The 18546-nt window shown below is 32.8% G+C and overlaps 1 protein-coding gene across 8 annotated transcripts in view; it reads left to right on the plus strand.

Annotated features, from left to right (window-relative positions):
• The window catches only part of LOC115889103 (bromodomain adjacent to zinc finger domain protein 2B-like), a 160087-nt gene that overhangs the window by 85009 nt on the left and 56532 nt on the right, over nt 1–18546 (plus strand). For all 8 annotated transcript variants that reach the window (XM_030909020.1, XM_030909027.1, XM_030909021.1 and 5 more), the window contains 2 exons: nt 6348–6468; nt 8223–8540. In XM_030909020.1, coding sequence (XP_030764880.1) covers nt 6363–6468; nt 8223–8540 — 424 coding nt within the window. In that variant the 5' untranslated portion in view covers nt 6348–6362. The remainder of the gene's footprint in view (nt 1–6347; nt 6469–8222; nt 8541–18546) is intronic.

Here is an 18546-nt window from a genome sequence, read left to right on the forward strand (position 1 = left end):
ATGTTAAAAAACACCCAGGCACCAATTTTCATCTAAATCTGCGTTAGCTCAGAAATTATTTGGGAAAATTTGAAATAAAAATGATACTTCTACACCTCTAACGAAGAATTTTAGTACATACATTTATACGAACTTTTTTACTTATTTTTATCTACAGAATATACTGCCGAAGTTTCCGGAATACAATTCGGACCGACCTGTATAATAAAACTGGCATAACGCCTTCTATCTTATATAAAATGTAATAAGGTGTATTATTTATTGATTATCCCATATGATCGAACAAAAAATCGCATCTAGTTGGCTTGGAAATGACGATCGACGTAAAACTTCCCATATAAAATGACAGCGATCTTCATTTTAAAGCCATCGCTGGCGCCATTTTTTCGATCATATTGTATTATTTATTAGGATTAATATATTTTAACTTCAATCTATAGAGGACATTAAATTATGTAGTTTTATCATTTTTAAAAAATAAAGATCACGAAATTTTGAGTTGTCGCTTTCGTTCTGAGGGTCTTAGTTTATTGGAGTATTAAGTATATTGACGTCTTTCCTGAATCGGACTTGCTTGCTTCTTAATTATAAACATTTGGCAGACGAAAGTATTGACACAAAATTACAAAATGTCGATATTTTGAATTCGTTATGGCTAGAAATAAAAAAGCAAAAATCAAAATCTTCAAAAAATGAACGCCTTATAAGTTTTAACATGGAACAACATTTTACAACCAGTTACCATTTAGAACCGTTTACTTTAGATGATATACTAAGGGCTGGCAAAGGTTAGTCTTGGGTCGAGATTTCCGTATGTAAGAAGAGTACAATGCGTTTATAATGTACTGAACAAAGAGAGAACAGTAAACACGTTGCCAAACGTATGCAATAAACCGAGAAACTGTGCACATTGCTAAGAGACATGGAAGGGGATATAGCAGATTTGTCGCAGTTGACCGGTCGACCCAATCAATACCTCTGTCAGTACTTAAAGTTCTAGGGACAGGTGTACATCATGCGTTCATCTTCACTATTTAATTACGTCTCGTGATACTTTATTTGTTTATTTACTAACGAGTCGTTGTAATTTTCTCTATAGCTTGAAAATTTTTAAGTGCAAGTTAGAAACACTTGCATTTTTGGTAAAAATAAGTGGAATTGAGATGGTGTTCGAGGGTGGCCGCGCTATTAGAACTCTGAATTCAAAAGTCGATATCTCGAAATCTACTAGAAGTAATTGATTTTAGTTTTTTTTTCAAAAACCTTCTTAATATGTCTGCTATAATTTCTTCGCAGACAGTAGATATATCAAAATCTTTATAAATAAAAAAGTTACACGATTGTTGGAAATTGCTATGCACTAAAGTAAATGGATATGTGATTTGATCTAGTCGTCTTTTCGAAAATAAAAGTCTTTTAAAAATAATCGGTTTGCGATCGTGATTTTACTTTACTTGATATGGAAAGGCGTACCGGCAACGCCGCAACAGCACACCCGTCGTATTCCTCTCACTCCGACTTAATAATATCCCTATACGATTTACTTCCATACACGTAAATACCGACCCGAAAGTAACAGTTGCCAGCACTGTATAGTAAAAGACACCACCAAAATGGCGTTGAAAGTATTCTCCCTCTGATATACACAACTTTTGCCGACAAAAATTAGTTTGTTTGCAGCACAGCCTATTCATAACCAGCCATACGATCATTTGCTGGTTCTGATCAACCTTGCTACTTAGTGCATCGCCAACTTTCAAAATGAAAAATAGAGAACGAGAGCTTAAAAAAGCGCCACTGGCGAAACATTTTTTAAAACTTCGCCTAAATGTTTTCCAGAATTTATCCAAAAGTTATGTAAAAGATTCTTCCTTAAAAACATTTATACTCAAAACTTGTTAAAATAAAACAAACGATTTTCTACGAAACTTTTTATTTCAAAATATAAGCTAACAGTAAGTAAACTTAATAAAGCTAAACATTTTTATTGCCTCCACAAATATTTCTTGGACGTGAATCTTTCTTTTCTTTACGAAGCAGTGCCAGTGGGAGTAGCGAAAGACCCATTGCTGCTAGATTAACAATTTTATTAAGCATTGGGGCGATAGACGCATGTCTTATGGAATAGAGTTTTAATAATCTGCTGAGATGATAACATGGTTTGCGAAACGCGCGTCCAGTATTAAAAGTAAAGTGTTTTTGTGTATTGGCGAATTAGAGTTTTATTTTGCACATTTTCCAATACTTATCAATTATTAGTACATAAATACCGTATGATCGAATAAAAACGGCGTCAGCGATGGCTATGAAATGAACATCAATTATTTTCCATATAATTTTACATACAAAATGACAGCGATCTTCATTTCATAGCTATCGCTGACGCCGTTTTTTTCTCGATCATACGGTATTTCACAGTTAAATTTTAACTTTTTTCCTGTATTGGGCATTTAGACCAAAAATCACATATTAATATATGTATGTCAATACGTTTTCTGCTTTTGTTTATTATACCGTGTGATACATAGGAAAGCCTAAACATAGGAAATCTAATGTAAATTTTAAAATTGAGAAAAGTTCGCCATTATATTTTAGAGAAAACCTTTTTTGAGACTTTATAAAATAAGGCAAATTGTTCATTTTGAGAAATGGAGAAAATTTGGCCTACATTCTACACCCTCGTCCAATAATTTTTAATGTTCATAATACCACTTGAGTATAACAATTTATATGAATTCGTTTTTGAGTCATAGGAGAAAAAAAATACTAACCGAAAACTTAAAATAATCCGGTCCTTGTCAAACTATCACAAATTCTATCAGAATATGACAAATCTATTATGATTTTCTTCTACATTATCTGTCAAAAATGCTGTGTAAAAAATACTACTCTATAGAATCTTTAAAAAAATCAAATATATTTCGTAGTTAAGAAAATACAGTTTCCTAAAAAAAGAAAATTTATTTATTAAACACTAAAAACGATTCACAAAAATGTTAAAAATAGAGAAATGGAGAAAATTTGGCCTACATTCTACACCCTCGTCCAATAATTTTTAATGTTCATAATACCACTTGAGTATAACAATTTATATGAATTCGTTTTTGAGTTATTGGAGAAAAAAATACTAACCGAAAACTTAAAATAATCCAGTCCTGGTCAAACTATCACAAATTCTATCAGAATATGACAAATCTATTATGATTTTCTTCTACATTATTTGTCAAAAATACTGTGTAAAAATACTACTCTATAGAATCTTTAAAAAAATCAAATATATTTCGTAGTTAAGAAAATACAGTTTCCTAAAAAAGAAAATTTATTTATTAAACACTAAAAACGATTCACAAAAATGTTAAAAATAGAGAAATGGAGAAAATTTGGCCTACATTCTACACCCTCGTCCAATAATTTTTAATGTTCATAATACCACTTGAGTATAACAATTTATATGAATTCGTTTTTGAGTTATTGGAGAAAAAAATACTAACCGAAAACTTAAAATAATCCAGTCCTGGTCAAACTATCACAAATTCTGTCAGAATATGACAAATCTATTATGATTTTCTTCTACATTATTTGTCAAAAATACTGTGTAAAAAATACTACTCTATAGAATCTTTAAAAAAATCAAATATATTTCGTAGTTAAGAAAATACAGTTTCCTAAAAAAAGAAAATTTATTTATTAAACACTAAAAACGATTCACAAGAATGTTAAAAACAGAGAAATGGAGAAAATTTGGCCTACATTCTACACCCTCGTCCAATAATTTTTAATGTTCATAATACCACTTGAGTATAACAATTTATATGAATTCGTTTTTGAGTTATAGGAGAAAAAAATACTAACCGAAAACTTAAAATAATCCAGTCCTGGTCAAACTATCACAAATTCTATCAGAATATGACAAATCTATTATGATTTTCTTCTACATTATCTGTCAAAAATACTGTGTAAAAAATACTACACTATAGAATCTTTAAAAAAATCAAATATATTTCGTAGTTAAGAAAATGCAGTTTCCTAAAAAAAGAAAATTTATTTATTAAACACTAAAAACGATTCACAAAAATGTTAAAAATAGAGAAACGGAGAAAATTTGGTCTACATTCTACACCCTCGTCCAATAATTTTTAATGTTCATAATACCACTTGAGTATAACAATTTATATGAATTCGTTTTTGAGTTATAGGAGAAAAAAATGTTCATAATACCACTTGACTATAACAATTTTTTCTTCAGTTATACAGGGTGAGTCTGAAATAAGTGCAAATATTTTCATATCTCCATAAAAAAAACATATTTTCCCTTTGCCATTTTTCAAATAAATCCAAAATAACAGAGGTATTTTAATTTAAAAATTTCCAAAAAAGTGATTTTAATACTCTAAACAATTTTTCAAAAAATTCCAATTTTTTTTCACGAAAATAAACTAATAATCGTGTTTCTGGGGTCGAAGTATACTACCCCTAAAATTATTTGCACATATTTAAGGCTCACCTGAAGAAAGTATAACTCAAAGAATATACCTAGAAAGTATAATTCAAAGAATATAACAAGAAAGTACAGTATGATCGAAATTCCGGTGGCTTAGAAATGACGATCAATGACATTTCTCATATAATTTTACATATAATAATGACAGCGATCTTCATTTTATAATCATCGCTGACGCCGTTTTTTTTCGATCATATTGTATAATTTACATTTACAATTTATTTTTGGCATGTAGAAAGTCAATGTGAGACAAAAAAAAATATTTTTTTAAATATTTTTGACATTAGCGTCCATTAGGCATCATCTTATTATTTTTTTGGAAAAATTAGTATATGATTTATTTATCTTTCGTTACTTCAAAAGGAATTTCTAGAGACTATTGAAAATGAAAATTGGCTTTTTAGTAAGTTCTTTAAAAAGTTTCAAATACAGGGTGGCGCCTCTCATACGCCGCGGAGGCTCCAATGAAAACGACAGTTTGTATTGAAATGAAATTTTGTGAGCATATGTAGGTTAATTCAGAGCACTTTTTAAAAATATAGAGAGTTCTACAGGGTGTCCCCAAAAAAACTTTATGTTATGTTTTTGTAAAACCCTATATATTAATTGATTTTCGGATTCTAGGAAAAAAATAAAGGTGAGTTTTATTAAAGAAGCATATACCTAAAATCTAAGGATTTTGACATATTTCATATTTTATGAAAATGAAGAGTAAATTTTAAATTTCGATAACAGCTACCTAAATTTTAGTTGACCTTGTATAGCCTGATATTTAATTACGGTAACCATTGTATTTTATACCAAATTGAAATTTGACCCGAAAAGTTATACAGGGTGAGATAAAATTAATATGGAACATTAGTCACTTAATAATATTTTGAAGATATCTAAATCCCTCATTGAACACCGGAAAAATATACTGGGTGTTCCATTTAAAATAAAAGAGTAACATGCTTTTAAAGGTGATCAATGTTCAATATTAATTTTGTCTCACCCTGTATAACTTTTTGGATCAAGTTTTAATTTGATTTAAAGTACAACAGTTAATTTAACTACATATTAGGCTATACCGGCTAAATTTCAATTTAGGTAGCTTTTATTGTAATTTAAAAATTGTTCTTTATTTCTAGAAAATGTCAAATATGTCAAAAACCTTACATTTTAGTCATATACTTCTCTTATAAAACTCTCCTTTATTTTTCGCCCGAAATCCGAAAATCAATTAATATATAGGGTGTTCCATTACAAAAAACACAACTTTGATATGTAACTTTTTTTGGAGACACCCTGTAGAACTCTCTATATTTTTAAAAAGTGCTCTGCATTAACCTACATATGCTCACAAAATTTCATTTCAATACAAACTGTCGTTCTCCTTGGAGCCTCCGCGGCGTATGAGAGGCGCCACCCTGTATTTTACTCTAGCCAAAATGGGTAACTTTTATTTATCGTCTTTTTTAATTTGCATGAGATTGCCTATATTCAGGTCGACAATGCAACAGACGAGACGCTGTAATAATTGTATGAAATGGATTAATAAAATTTAAATAACTTGAATAATCATTTCCCTGTATATATTTTACCTTGTCAATTACCTTATTGATAAATCATATTATTGCCACATAGGCTACTACGTCAAACTAACACTTTATGAGTATACTATTAAAATTTTCTCACGATCAAAAATACCTTTATAAGTAACCTTTATTAAGCATTTGACAGATACGCTTTCGCATTTTGACGCTCACATAATAATTCATGACTAAAATTCGAAGAAATAACTAAGTTAAGATTAGTTTTAAACGACCAGAACTGTTAGATTATAGGAAAATTATTGTTTTTCTAGTCTCGTAGATTGGAAATGGATAAAGAAAATGGAAAGGGCAACGATAGTTCTTCCGGCCCGAGCAAGGTGTCCAGCGTACAAGATCCAGCGGCCATCCTCGATGCTGCCAGCTTATTTGGAGGTAAGATAGCTTTATTAATGGTTCATAATATGCCCCTTTACACGTTGGCTAATGCGGTGCCAGTTCGTTGGGCAATGTGCTGGCGCACATTTTTGCAGGCCTCTCTACACGTTGGCTAATGCGTTGGCCAGTGTGTTGGCCCATAAACCGGCGCAAGTATTGGCCAGAATATTGGTAATCCATACATTAAATGTCTCAGTCAGCTGCTGTATCGACCGGTATCGGTAGTTAAAAACAAGACAAAAACTGTATCCTTGTGATTTGATTGGTCGGGACTATTCATGACTTTACAACTCACTAGACGTTGAAGAATAATGGGGGGGGGGGGGGGAATTACCGCGACTTTACGAATCTATTTTCTCCCCCTTTCTTGGGTTATAACTCATCATACAGTCCCAGGGCTTGGACAAAACTCGGTATCTGAGAAGGTTTGGTTTGGTTTTACTTAAATCCAGAAAAATCTTTTATTTTTCTCTGTCGAAAGTCCTGAGAAATTTCTTCGAGTGTCTTAGACTTTAAGCTTCTCTAGGCATTCTTTAACCAACTTCGAATTGATTGTTATGAGTTGATCGCTATTAATGCTGCTTGACCATCGAATAAGATAGATATTTCTTGTTTCCTATAGTTCCTATCTAAGTTGTATTTATCATTCGATAGCGTAGATTTATGTTTGAAGGATGCTAGGGAAATGCTCATTAGTTTCGAGTATTTAGTTTTCGACTCAAATACTCCTATTATCTATCCCTGTTCCTGCTTTGGTTTTGGAAGCATCAGTATACTACGTTATGGTATGGTCTTTTAGCTGCTGAGCAAACGTTTCTCTCTTCCAATCCTTTTTATTATACTCAATACTAATGCGTTGGCCATGTTTTTCAAAGTTGTACATTCTTACTTTTTATTCGCATGTTATCCACTGGGAGTTGGATTAGTGAAATTTTCCTTTGGAGGGTGTTCCAAGCTCGTGAGCTGACCTTCTGAATTTCTCCCAGTACTGTTTCCATCAATGACCATTCTAATCATTGTCGCATATACAGTATGTCTCCGGATTGTCTTTACAAACGGGAAAATTTTTATTAAGTTTTCGAGAAAAATGTATTCTTCATAACAGTTTTTGCTTGTTCTAAAATGGTTAATCCTGCTTATGCTTTTCCAAATTCCCATACTGTCTTAGAGAAAAATTAAAATTTTTCCCCCAAAAGAGAAAGTCCAAATCGCGTTTCTATGGTAATATGGGTATAATATCATCTCGATTTCATTTTTTGATAGATAGTTACTATGAAATTGATAACGTCATATTTTTTGCTTTTTTAATATATTAAAGAAGCACAAAATTTATTTGGTTCAATACTACGGAAAAAGTGATTATAAATTTGTTGCTTAAACTCTTTGACTAAAAAAGGAAAAAATAGTAATGACTTTAATCAAAATTAATACTTACCACCTGTCAAGGAATGATAACGAAATGATATTACCCTAGAAACGCGTTCAGATTTTTGGGACTTACAAAAAATGGGGAAAATTCAACTATATTTTGATAGTTTCATTTATCTATGTTTTCATATTTTTGTATTTTTCTCTAAAACGGTATCAAAATTTGAAAAAGTATAAACGGGATTAACCATTTTAGAACAAGCAAAAAGACTACCTTTTTCTCGAAAAGTTAATAATAAAAAAGTTTTTCCTCTTGTAAAGAAAATCCGAAGACATACTAACACTGATATTTAGAATTTGAATGTGTGTGTTTTTTCTCACAGCCTATTGGCCAAGGAGCGACGCCAGCACTGCCAATCTGTTCGCGGCGGCCAGCGGCTTTGGACTGCCGCCCCACGCGGCCGCCGCCCTTCCTTTCGGTCTCCTGCCGGCGGCGGCTGCTGCCCAAGGCGGCCGCGGTGGTAGCTCGTCCAGTACTTCCGGCGGCGGTACCAACTTGCCGCCTAGCTACCCTGCCTCTTCGACGGCCGCGCCTTCGGGAGCGGCGGCGGCGGCTGCCGCTGCCTACAGCAACGCCGCTTATTCCAGCACGTTGTCGGTTGCCGCTAGTCAAGCTGCCAGTTTGGGGATGCCAGTAGCAAGTAAGTAAATGTGTGTTTAAAATTAATAGAGAATTTTTAAATGTTTTAGTTATACAGAGTGAGTCTTAAAATAAGTGCAAATATTTTTAGGGGTGATATATTTCGACCCCAGGAACACGGCTATGAGGTTTTCTCATAAAAAAATATGTTAAAAATCGTGCATTTTTTAAATTTTCTTGTATATTTTAGAAAACGTTTTAGAACTGCCTGTTCATCGCAAATTTTTCCACGGTATAATTTCTTAAGCTTTGATATTAGACAGTTAAAGCACGGTCAAAGACGTAGACGTAAACGTATCGTTTGACATGTACGCTTGCGCAGTGAGAAATTCACTTGCGTTGATACGTGATACGTATCTTTACGTGCCTTTACGTACGTACAAAACGCAAACGCATCGAGCCGAAGGAGTTTTGATTTTCACCCGAATGATTCCGAACGTACAAATTCACAAACAACTCGTTTCCACAACTGGCTAGTAATTAAGTTATTTCATAAATTTTGTGGCCAGTGTAACAGAACTGGGCCTATTTTATTACAATAAATTAGTATGAAAATATTAAGCATCATAATAAACTCATTTTGGAATCTATTTAATTAAATGCTATTTCTTAGCCAAAATCCATATGAGGATTCTAAAAGATGGAATCTAATAAATAATCATAAAACTGTTTCTGTTTTCCAATATTTTTTATTACTAAGAGCATTTTAAGTTGTAAAGACTACTTTCTGTAATAAAATAATTTCCATTTATAATTTTCTTCGTGTTTCGAACTTTTATAAATTTAATGTGGAATCATTGGAATAATAGATATCCATTAATCAGTTTTAAAGTTAAATAAATGGTTTCACAAAATAATTTAGAATTACAAATGTACCATTTGCGTTACGTACGTCAAAATACTTGCTTTAACTCTTGTTTACACGACAACACAACGACAGACGTAACGTAGGTTTCTGCGTTACGTGTCGAGAGATACGTATACGTATATTGTGCCTTGCTTTAACTGTCTATTACCTTGGTGACGGCTTTACTCTATGGTTGCGGCACTAAAAGGGATGCAAATACAGAAAAAATGGTGATTCTCAGTTTTTTTAAATAAATAATTTTTTCCTTAAACTTTCAAACTGGAATAACTCGATTATTTTGGACTTTTTGAAAAACGGCAAAGTGAAAATGGGCTTTATTTTTCTTGATAAAATAATGAATATACTTAATTTTATTCTTAAACTACGGTAGGTAAATTTAAGCAAACTGTTATAAATCTAAATAATGTCCATAAACTAAAGTCGATTTTGAGAATAGTTACTAACTGTTACTAGAAAATTGCCATGGCGACACCACCCGTCTTGATTGCCATCTGAGCTAGATAGGTATGTATAGGGTACCTATTATATATATATAGTTTAAAAGAGCATTTAAATCTGCTTCGATTTATTTTAAAAAATAGAGGGTGTTGCATTTGAGATAACGAAGTTTTTATGTAAAATAAATATATAAAATAGATCAGCAATTTTTGGTACCCCTGTATAAATTTAAGGAAACAATAAAACTTTTCAGCAAAGTTCATTTCTCTGCGTTTAAACTGAGCGTAAGAATTAATTCTGAAAAGTAATGTACAGACTGTTGATAAGTCATTCTATTGTAGCATGCATATTTAAATATCTTTAAACATCACAAAAAAAATTCAAACATACCTATTTAACCATTATAGCAAATGCATTTTTCCAAGAATCCAAAAATATATATTACCAGGTGTTCCATAAGAAAAAATAACTTTTCTATGAATCTTAGTACTGAAACACCATGTATGTTTCAAAATAATTTTAAATTGTGCACATTGCCTACCCACATATATATCCATAAAATATTTTGGTTCTACATCTTTCTGTTTCGTTATAATCAACCGAGGCAATGTGGCCACCCTGTATAAAAATTATACAGGGTGTTTCTGAATAAGTGTCCGATATTTTATAAGGTAACTAGCGTGTACCAGCGACTTCGTTCGCGTCGAATTAATCATTTGTAATGGGTTTAATTAGCTATATTTAATTTAGCAAGAATTTCCATTAACATAAAAACTGGATAAAATTTTCTTACATTTATGTCAGCATGAGAAAAAACAATATGGCGATATTATTATATAACTTGGTAATATTTTAGGGGTAGTTTCATCTCGTTGGAATTTGACTTTCGAAAAATTCGTTTGCCAAAAATAAGCTTTTTACGTAAAGCAGTTTAAGCAGAATCGTGGTTAAGAAATTACTCAAACTTTTTGGAACACCCTGTATGATTTTTTAAAAATGTCAAAATATGTAAAAAAAACAAATGAATTATGCTTGTTCAAGCGTTTTCCTGAAAATTCTTAAATAACAAATATTGTAATATTTGAGGGGCGTTTTCACTCTCTTGGAATTTGAGATTCGAGAAACCCCTCCTTATCGAACCTCTACACCCCACAGTCAATCCGTTTGCCAAAAATAAGCTTTAAACGTCAAGCAGTTTAAGCAGAATCGTGATTACTCAATGGTCATATTTTATGAAACACCCTGTATAAATTTATAAAAAATCTTAAAATATGTAAAACAACAAAATAAAATATACGTGTTTAAGAGTTTTTCTGAAAAACTCTCCGGTTTTTAAATAAAAAATATTTTAATATTTGAGGGATAGTTTTACCCCCTTAGAATTCGAGTTTCGAAAAATCCCTTCTTATCGAACCTCTAGACCCTAAACTCAATCTGTTTTCCAAAAATCAGTTTTTTACGTCAAGCGCTTTAAGCAGGATCGTGATTTATCAATGACCAGCTTTTTCGAAACACCCTGTATACATTTTAAAAAATCTTAAAATATGTAAAAAAACAAAATAAAATTCACGTGTTTAAGTGTTTTTCCGAAAAACTCACCGGTTTTTAAGTAAAAAATATTGTAATATTTGAGGGGTGGTTTCACCCTCTTGGAACTGGAATTTCGAGAAATCCCTTCTTATCGAACCTCTACACCCTAGAATCAACCTGTATGCCAAAATTGAACTTCTTACGTTGAGTGGTTTGAGCAGGATCGTGATTAATCAGTATGTCAGTCACTTAAGGATTTTATTTATTATGTCAGTCACTTAAGGATTTTATATATTAGTATAGATATAGATTTTTCAAGCATTTTTAAGTTAAAAAGTTCATATAATCATGTTTTTTAAAATGCTTCGGTTTCGAGATGCAAGGTCAAAATTTTGAGAAAATATGTTTTTTTCATATCTTCGGAGCCACTCCAGATATTTTTATGAAATATAGTCACACATCTTTTCTCCATAAGGCCCAGCGCCCACGGTGCGACTATTTTGAGACAAAAGTTGCAAACTAGTTTACTCTACAATCAGTTTCCAACTAAAATAAAACTGATGAACGTACACGGATGCAACTCATTCTAAATCAGTTTCACTCAGCTGTTGTTGCAGTTCAATTAAACAAAAATACAACGTCAAATTCCGAATATTCCGAATATTGAAAATCAGATGATAAAGACCTCATTAATTATCATAAATACTGCAGTCAACCCAGGACTCATAGAGAGTACTGGGTCTATCCATACATGCTTTCTCTATCACGTCTTTCTTGGAGTACACCACAAAGTTTATAATTATAGAGTTCTGCGTATTTCTCAACCTCTCCGACAAATTTTATGTTCAGTTCTTAATCACACATTTTGAAATATATAAAATAACCACGTGGAAATCACTTGAATACGGGCAACTTTAAAACTGCAACGCAACTGCGACCGCGGGAAATGGTCACCAACAACAGATTTGTGACTGATTGCAAACTAGTTCCATTCGAATCGATTCGTCTGCGTCTTCACACTACCATACGTTACCGAGGTTACAAAATAGTTGCAAGCTCAACCAATCTGCAATTTTTGTCACAAAACAGTCGCTGGGCCTAACCTAAAGGACACTTTTCGATGAAAAATAGTTTCTTAAATTTTACCGGTGTAAGGCCAATAGCCTTTTCAGCTCATAAAATCTAATCTATAGAACTACTAAAGTTTATCCAACCAGTCAGGGAAGATTTCACTAGACGACATCCAACAACTGACAGTGATGGCTTGGATATATGTATTCAAATTAAATTTGTTTCAATTTATTGTACTAAACAGTCGAATTGATGAATTATTATTATTTAATGTAACTATTGACAGTATTTTTTATATATTAAGGAAACGCTAAAAGCTACGTTAAAATAAATATAATTTTAAAGCTAATTAATTTGTAGTTTTCATCTTTTTGTTGTATGGAAATAAATATATCCGAAAACCCAATATATTTTTTAAACACACTTTTTAAGTGTAAAAGCAAGGCGTAAGTTACCCTAGTTTTTTAACGATTTATGGTGCTCACAAATACGCTTTCATTATATTTCGCTCCCTCTGAAAACGCGTTGTACGGCGTACACCCTAAATCGTTCTTGGGTCTCCCCTAGGTTGTATAATATGCACTTCCGCATCACTCGACTGCATAAAGGCGGCTTTTGTTGATATAGAATTAATTTTCGTTTAGTCCTTTGCTATTAATTCGTTTATTGCCATTTCTGTAGCAAAGGATGCGAAAATGGATTTTTAATGTTATGTAGTTATTAGGTTTTGTTTTTGGTGTTTATTTATTTATTATTTATTTAGTGTGTGTTAGTTTTTTTTCTGTTAATTGTTTCAAAAATGAACGACGCCTAAAAGCATGTAACGCGTTATACGAATATTTCACCAAATATCAATCCACATTTAGTTCTATGTTTTGTTTATATATATATATATATATATATATATATATATATATATATATATATATATATATATATATATATATATATATATATATATATATATATATATATATATATATATATATATATATATATATATATATATATATATATATATGTCTTGTTTATAAAATAATAAAGTTGCGATATACAGGACGGTCCGAATTATATTTCTAGAAACTTCGACAGTATGTTGTGCGGATAAAAATAAGTAAAAAAGTTCGTATAAATTTATATCCTAAAACGTTTCGTATCGGAGATACAGGGTGTAGAAGTTTCATTTTCATTTCCATATTTTTCAAATAATTTCTGAACTAAAACCGATATTTGGATAAAAATTGGTGTGTGGGAGTTTTTGACATGAGAAATTTCGATGTCAATATGACTCCTACTTGTAGGGGGCGTCATATTTTTAACTAGTTTCAATAGTAATAACTTTTCGTCTGTACTTGTATAAAACTACTTAGCGAAAAAATATACATTTTCGTCGTTTTATACTTAAAAAAGTTCTCTTGGTAAAAATTGTCACGACTAATGGTTCTCAAGATATTTAGAATCAAAATAATTAATTCGTGGAATCATTAACAAGAATAATTGAACATATTAACTAGATAGATATTAGACTGAAAGCGTGAATTTGAAATGTTTTATGTTAAAGGTGCAGCAGAAACTGTTTCATTGTAGAAAACTAACTGTATGATTAACTTAAAAAAATAAAAAGTTTGATTTATCATTTCAGTGAAATAACTATCTAATCAACATGTTTATTTTTTGTCAATATTTACATGTATTGATAATTTACATTCCAAATATTTTCAAAACGGTTAAGCGTAGCGATTTTTACCAAGAGGTTTTTTTTATGTAGAAAACAGCGCAAATGTATTTTTTACTCGGTAGTTTTATACAGCTACAGACAAAAAGGTACTAATCTTTAAACTAGTTAAATAATATGTAGGTGGCGCCCCCTACAAGTAGGAGTCATATTGACATCGAAATCAAATTTCTCGTGTTGCAACATCCAAATACTAATTTTCCTCCAAATATTGACATTATTAGTTCAGGAATTATTTGGAAAAAATAAAAATACAAATTAATCTTCTACACCCAGTATCTCCGAAATTAAGCTTTTCAGGACATAATTATACGATCTTTTTTATCTATTTTTATCGGTAGAGTAACCCAGTAAGCTGTCAAAGTTCCCCGAATACAATTCGAACCACCCTGTATAGTCATTGTAAGCAAGCTAATTCCGTATCTACCGTGTGTTATATCGGAACACGAGACATAGGTAACAACACGTAAATTTTGAACCCAATTAATTCTGACCCACGTAAATTTTGAAAAATTTTCCCCATTATAAAAATGAGTGAAGACCAACTGGCAGTAAGCGCCATTAAAAAATAACGAGTACGGGCCAAGTAAATAACGTCTAAGGCTTGACGTCGCCAAAATTGTCATTGAATGTAATTCCCCCATCCGCCTTTGACGTCGTTTTTTTTTGATCATATGGTAGTTTTTGATCAATTGATAGACCAAGGATAAAGGAAGATCCCGTTTGTAAGTTGACGAATTTTTTTATACCCTCAGATCTCGATTGGGCACAATTATCGGATGGACCATTTTTCGAGGGAGCATTCTCTCCTCTCTCTTCTATTTATTCATACCGCTAGCCGAAACATTGGAGCGAGCTGGGAGCAAAAACGCTGTCGTTGCCCGCCCCCCTCCTCAGCACCGCCCCCGTACAGCGGCCTGTGCTCCGCCCGTATAGGGATGTTTCCATACTCATAATCTATCGATACATACTCATTTAATTAGAGCACTAAATCAGCTTTGTTCGGGAGCACAGAAATATGAAATAACAAAACAACACAGGACAAATACAACAGCAAAGCTTCCATAAAGATGGAAAATTAATCAATTAGGTTAGACTGGAAAAGTAGGGTAAAAAATGGTAATGAACAGCTTAATAATAATTAAGGCTTTGAATTTTCATCTGACATAGAGAGCCACGCTAAACAGTTCATAGTAGAACCGTTGATTGAAGAAATAAGAAGATTCGCAACCTTATGGGCGATTTCATGGCACAAAATATGTCCGAGATGTAGTTCGCGTTACCGTTATATGTCCGAGATTTAGTTTAGCTCTGCGCCGGCGCCGCTGCGCGCTGATAGTCGTTAACAACGCAGCAGATAAAGAATACTGTAGTGTAGTTCTGATTTCAGTCGACAGAAAGATTAATAACACCACCCGATACCAAACCATACCACCAAACAGTGTCGTGGCACATATTTTTCTTAACATAGCATTGAAGGAATATTTATATGTTTTATCAATATTTTGACTACGCCTATGATGTATGCGGTGGTATCATACTCACTAATTACGAAAAAAACGTATGAAACTGTTAACAAAAGATACAAAACTAGTATAGACTTATAGCACATATATCAAGTATATATTATAAACTTGTGTCTAGCCCCAGCAGGCAACTATTAAGTCCGACCATTCACGTTTGAGTTTTTGACCAAACAAAAAAACAAATGAATTAACACCCTCCAAATAACCACGCTAACCAACCTCATTGGTCAAGCTTAATAGTTGTCTGCTGGGGCTAGACACTTCTATATTATAATATCTGAAAAATAATTATCGAATTTAATAAGAAAACACTAAAAAGGTGCAGTGGACTGTTTATTTACCTATGAAACGTAATTCCTGGATCTTTCTTATCGTTGCGGCTTTTACAGTTGAAAGCTGAACAACTAATCCTATTGTAATTAAGTTTATACAAAGTTTACTACACACAAACTATTAAAAATCGCTAAAATTGTCACTGATGACCAGCTGATGACTCATTTCTTACAACCAAAAAAATGGCGTCTAATATCACAAATTCTGCTGCAGCCAGTATATGGGAGTTACATATCCTTTTATACTTTAGTCATTGGTCGACAGACTGGGTGGATCCCGGAGACAGTGTTGCTAGAACTACGCATTAATTTGTAGGTCTACAAATTTTAGTTATCATATATACAGTACGTAAATAATATGGATTTTCTATCATTAAACAATTTAATATAATATTATATGATTGAACAAAGAACGACGTCAAATGTCAATAGTCGTCATTTCCAAACCAACTAAACGACTTTTTTCGATCGTACGAAATATTCAGTACCTATAAAATATTTTTTTTTATTGTTGTTTATTCACGGTTAACACGTATTCATATGTTTAAAACGAATAAAGTTTCAATACATAAACGTAGATTTTTTATTCAAAGACATTTTAATATGGCAACACTGTCGCTTTCAGTTTCACACCGTCTTCGATATTCCTTCGCTAGCCGAATTAGAGAAAGTGAGTGTTTTATACGTTGGCCGCAGAGCGAGTAGAGGCTCCACCGTACAGCACTTGAGACGTAAGGGGAAATCAAATCAGCCTTGTCACGAATTCGCCCATTAGGTTGCGTATCTTCTTAATTCTTTCAATTAACGGTAGAACACTGACAAAATTTACGGCAGACTTGAGCAAAGACAGGGAACCTGCCAAAACTGTAGTGGGTTTATTAACAGATTAACAGGACATTGGAAGCTCAGTTACATCATATTCATCAATAGGCATTTAATGCTAATGGGATTAATAGACGAAGCCCTGTAAAATAAGGAAAACTAAGAGGACTTTATATAACTACAATAACCTGGCAAATCTTTCTTTTTTTACTTCAGTTTCCAAGTTATTAAACTTTGTGAAACAAAATACGACAGGAGAATTTAATCTAAAGATCAAAGGCTCACAATATATTTGAAAAGATAGCCGTGAAATGGGACAATAGCTACTTCATAAAATATCCCACTCCTTCCTCATACCGTCTATGCATCGCAAATTCTTCCTAAGATTCCATTTCACTAATCCGAAAAAGTAGCAAAATAAGCGTTCGGCATGTATGTAAAACTAGCTAGGTATTTTTACACAAATGAAGAAGGAAATTAAAGATTAAGGATTATACTATATCCGTATCCGTATTGTAGCAAATTTTTAAACAACTTTTTGAAAACAACAAAAATTTTTAAGATTTTGATGGTCAAACATCAACAAAATCTGCCTTATGTTTGGACTAAATTTTCTCGAAAATAAAGACATAATTTAAAATTCCGTTACAATACGGAAATAGATTGAAGTCTTGTGATTACAGTATATCACCAGTTATATACAATTTATATGGTTTTGTAACAAATTGCTCACTATTTTATGGCAAATGCTGAAAGCTCTGCAAACCTTAAATCAAGCCTTAATCAAAGCACGTGTGTTTGGAGGCTTAACACAACAGGAACAGGATCGGGCTAAGCCTTGGGCAGATTTCTGAAATATAATATTTATTTCCTTCGGCCAAACACCCGCTTTACCCGACTCCTGAGAGCGACCCGAACAGTACAGCTTAATACTCTTAAAAGTAATTAAGGATTTCGTTCATTTGTGTATGATTTGATTGTATAGTGGCTCACTTTTCTCCAAATTTAACTTTTGTTTGTCGTGAAGTGTGCTGAGCTCATTCCATCTCTGTTTAGCCAGTTCAGCAGGTATCGAGTATTTTTTTGCACTTAGCCCTCTTTGACAGTACGGGACCATCCCTACGCGGGCCGTATATCGCCGTCGGTCGCGGAGGGATTCGCTACACAGCATTTGATCTGGGCAAAGTGTAACGGCAAATGTAATTTGTTTTATTGATCTACTTTTCTTGGGTCGGGTCGGTCGGCCGGCGGATTCGGATTTCGTTCGTTTCTCGTCGCGTCTTCTCTCTTTTTCCACCTTACTCTAGGGGGTGAAAGGGGTAGGAAAATGACTAATGGCGCGTCGCGGAGATATAATTGAAATTGGATTCATGCGAGCGAGGGCGGCAGGGAAGGACGACGTCGACGTTACGTCGCTGGAGACGAAGGTATGCCAATGTCAATTAAAAACTAGTCTTTGTTGTTTGATGTGCTCGATTTTGATCGTATGGAAATGTTTTTTGTTCATGAAATGTATGTTTTTAATGCATTTATTTGTCGGTTATTAAATAACCTATATGCCTCTATTGGGGGCCGGGCCGTGGCACAGAGACCATGCGTCTACAGCTGACCGGATAGACCGTGTGCGATCTCCAGCCGGTGCGGTCAGTTTATTTATTTAAATAAAAATATTTAATAGGACTAAA

The sequence above is a fragment of the Sitophilus oryzae genome, unplaced genomic scaffold (assembly GCF_002938485.1).
Source record: "Sitophilus oryzae breed Bouriz unplaced genomic scaffold, Soryzae_2.0 scaffold_810_pilon_pilon, whole genome shotgun sequence".
Taxonomy (NCBI): Eukaryota; Metazoa; Arthropoda; class Insecta; order Coleoptera; family Curculionidae; genus Sitophilus; species Sitophilus oryzae.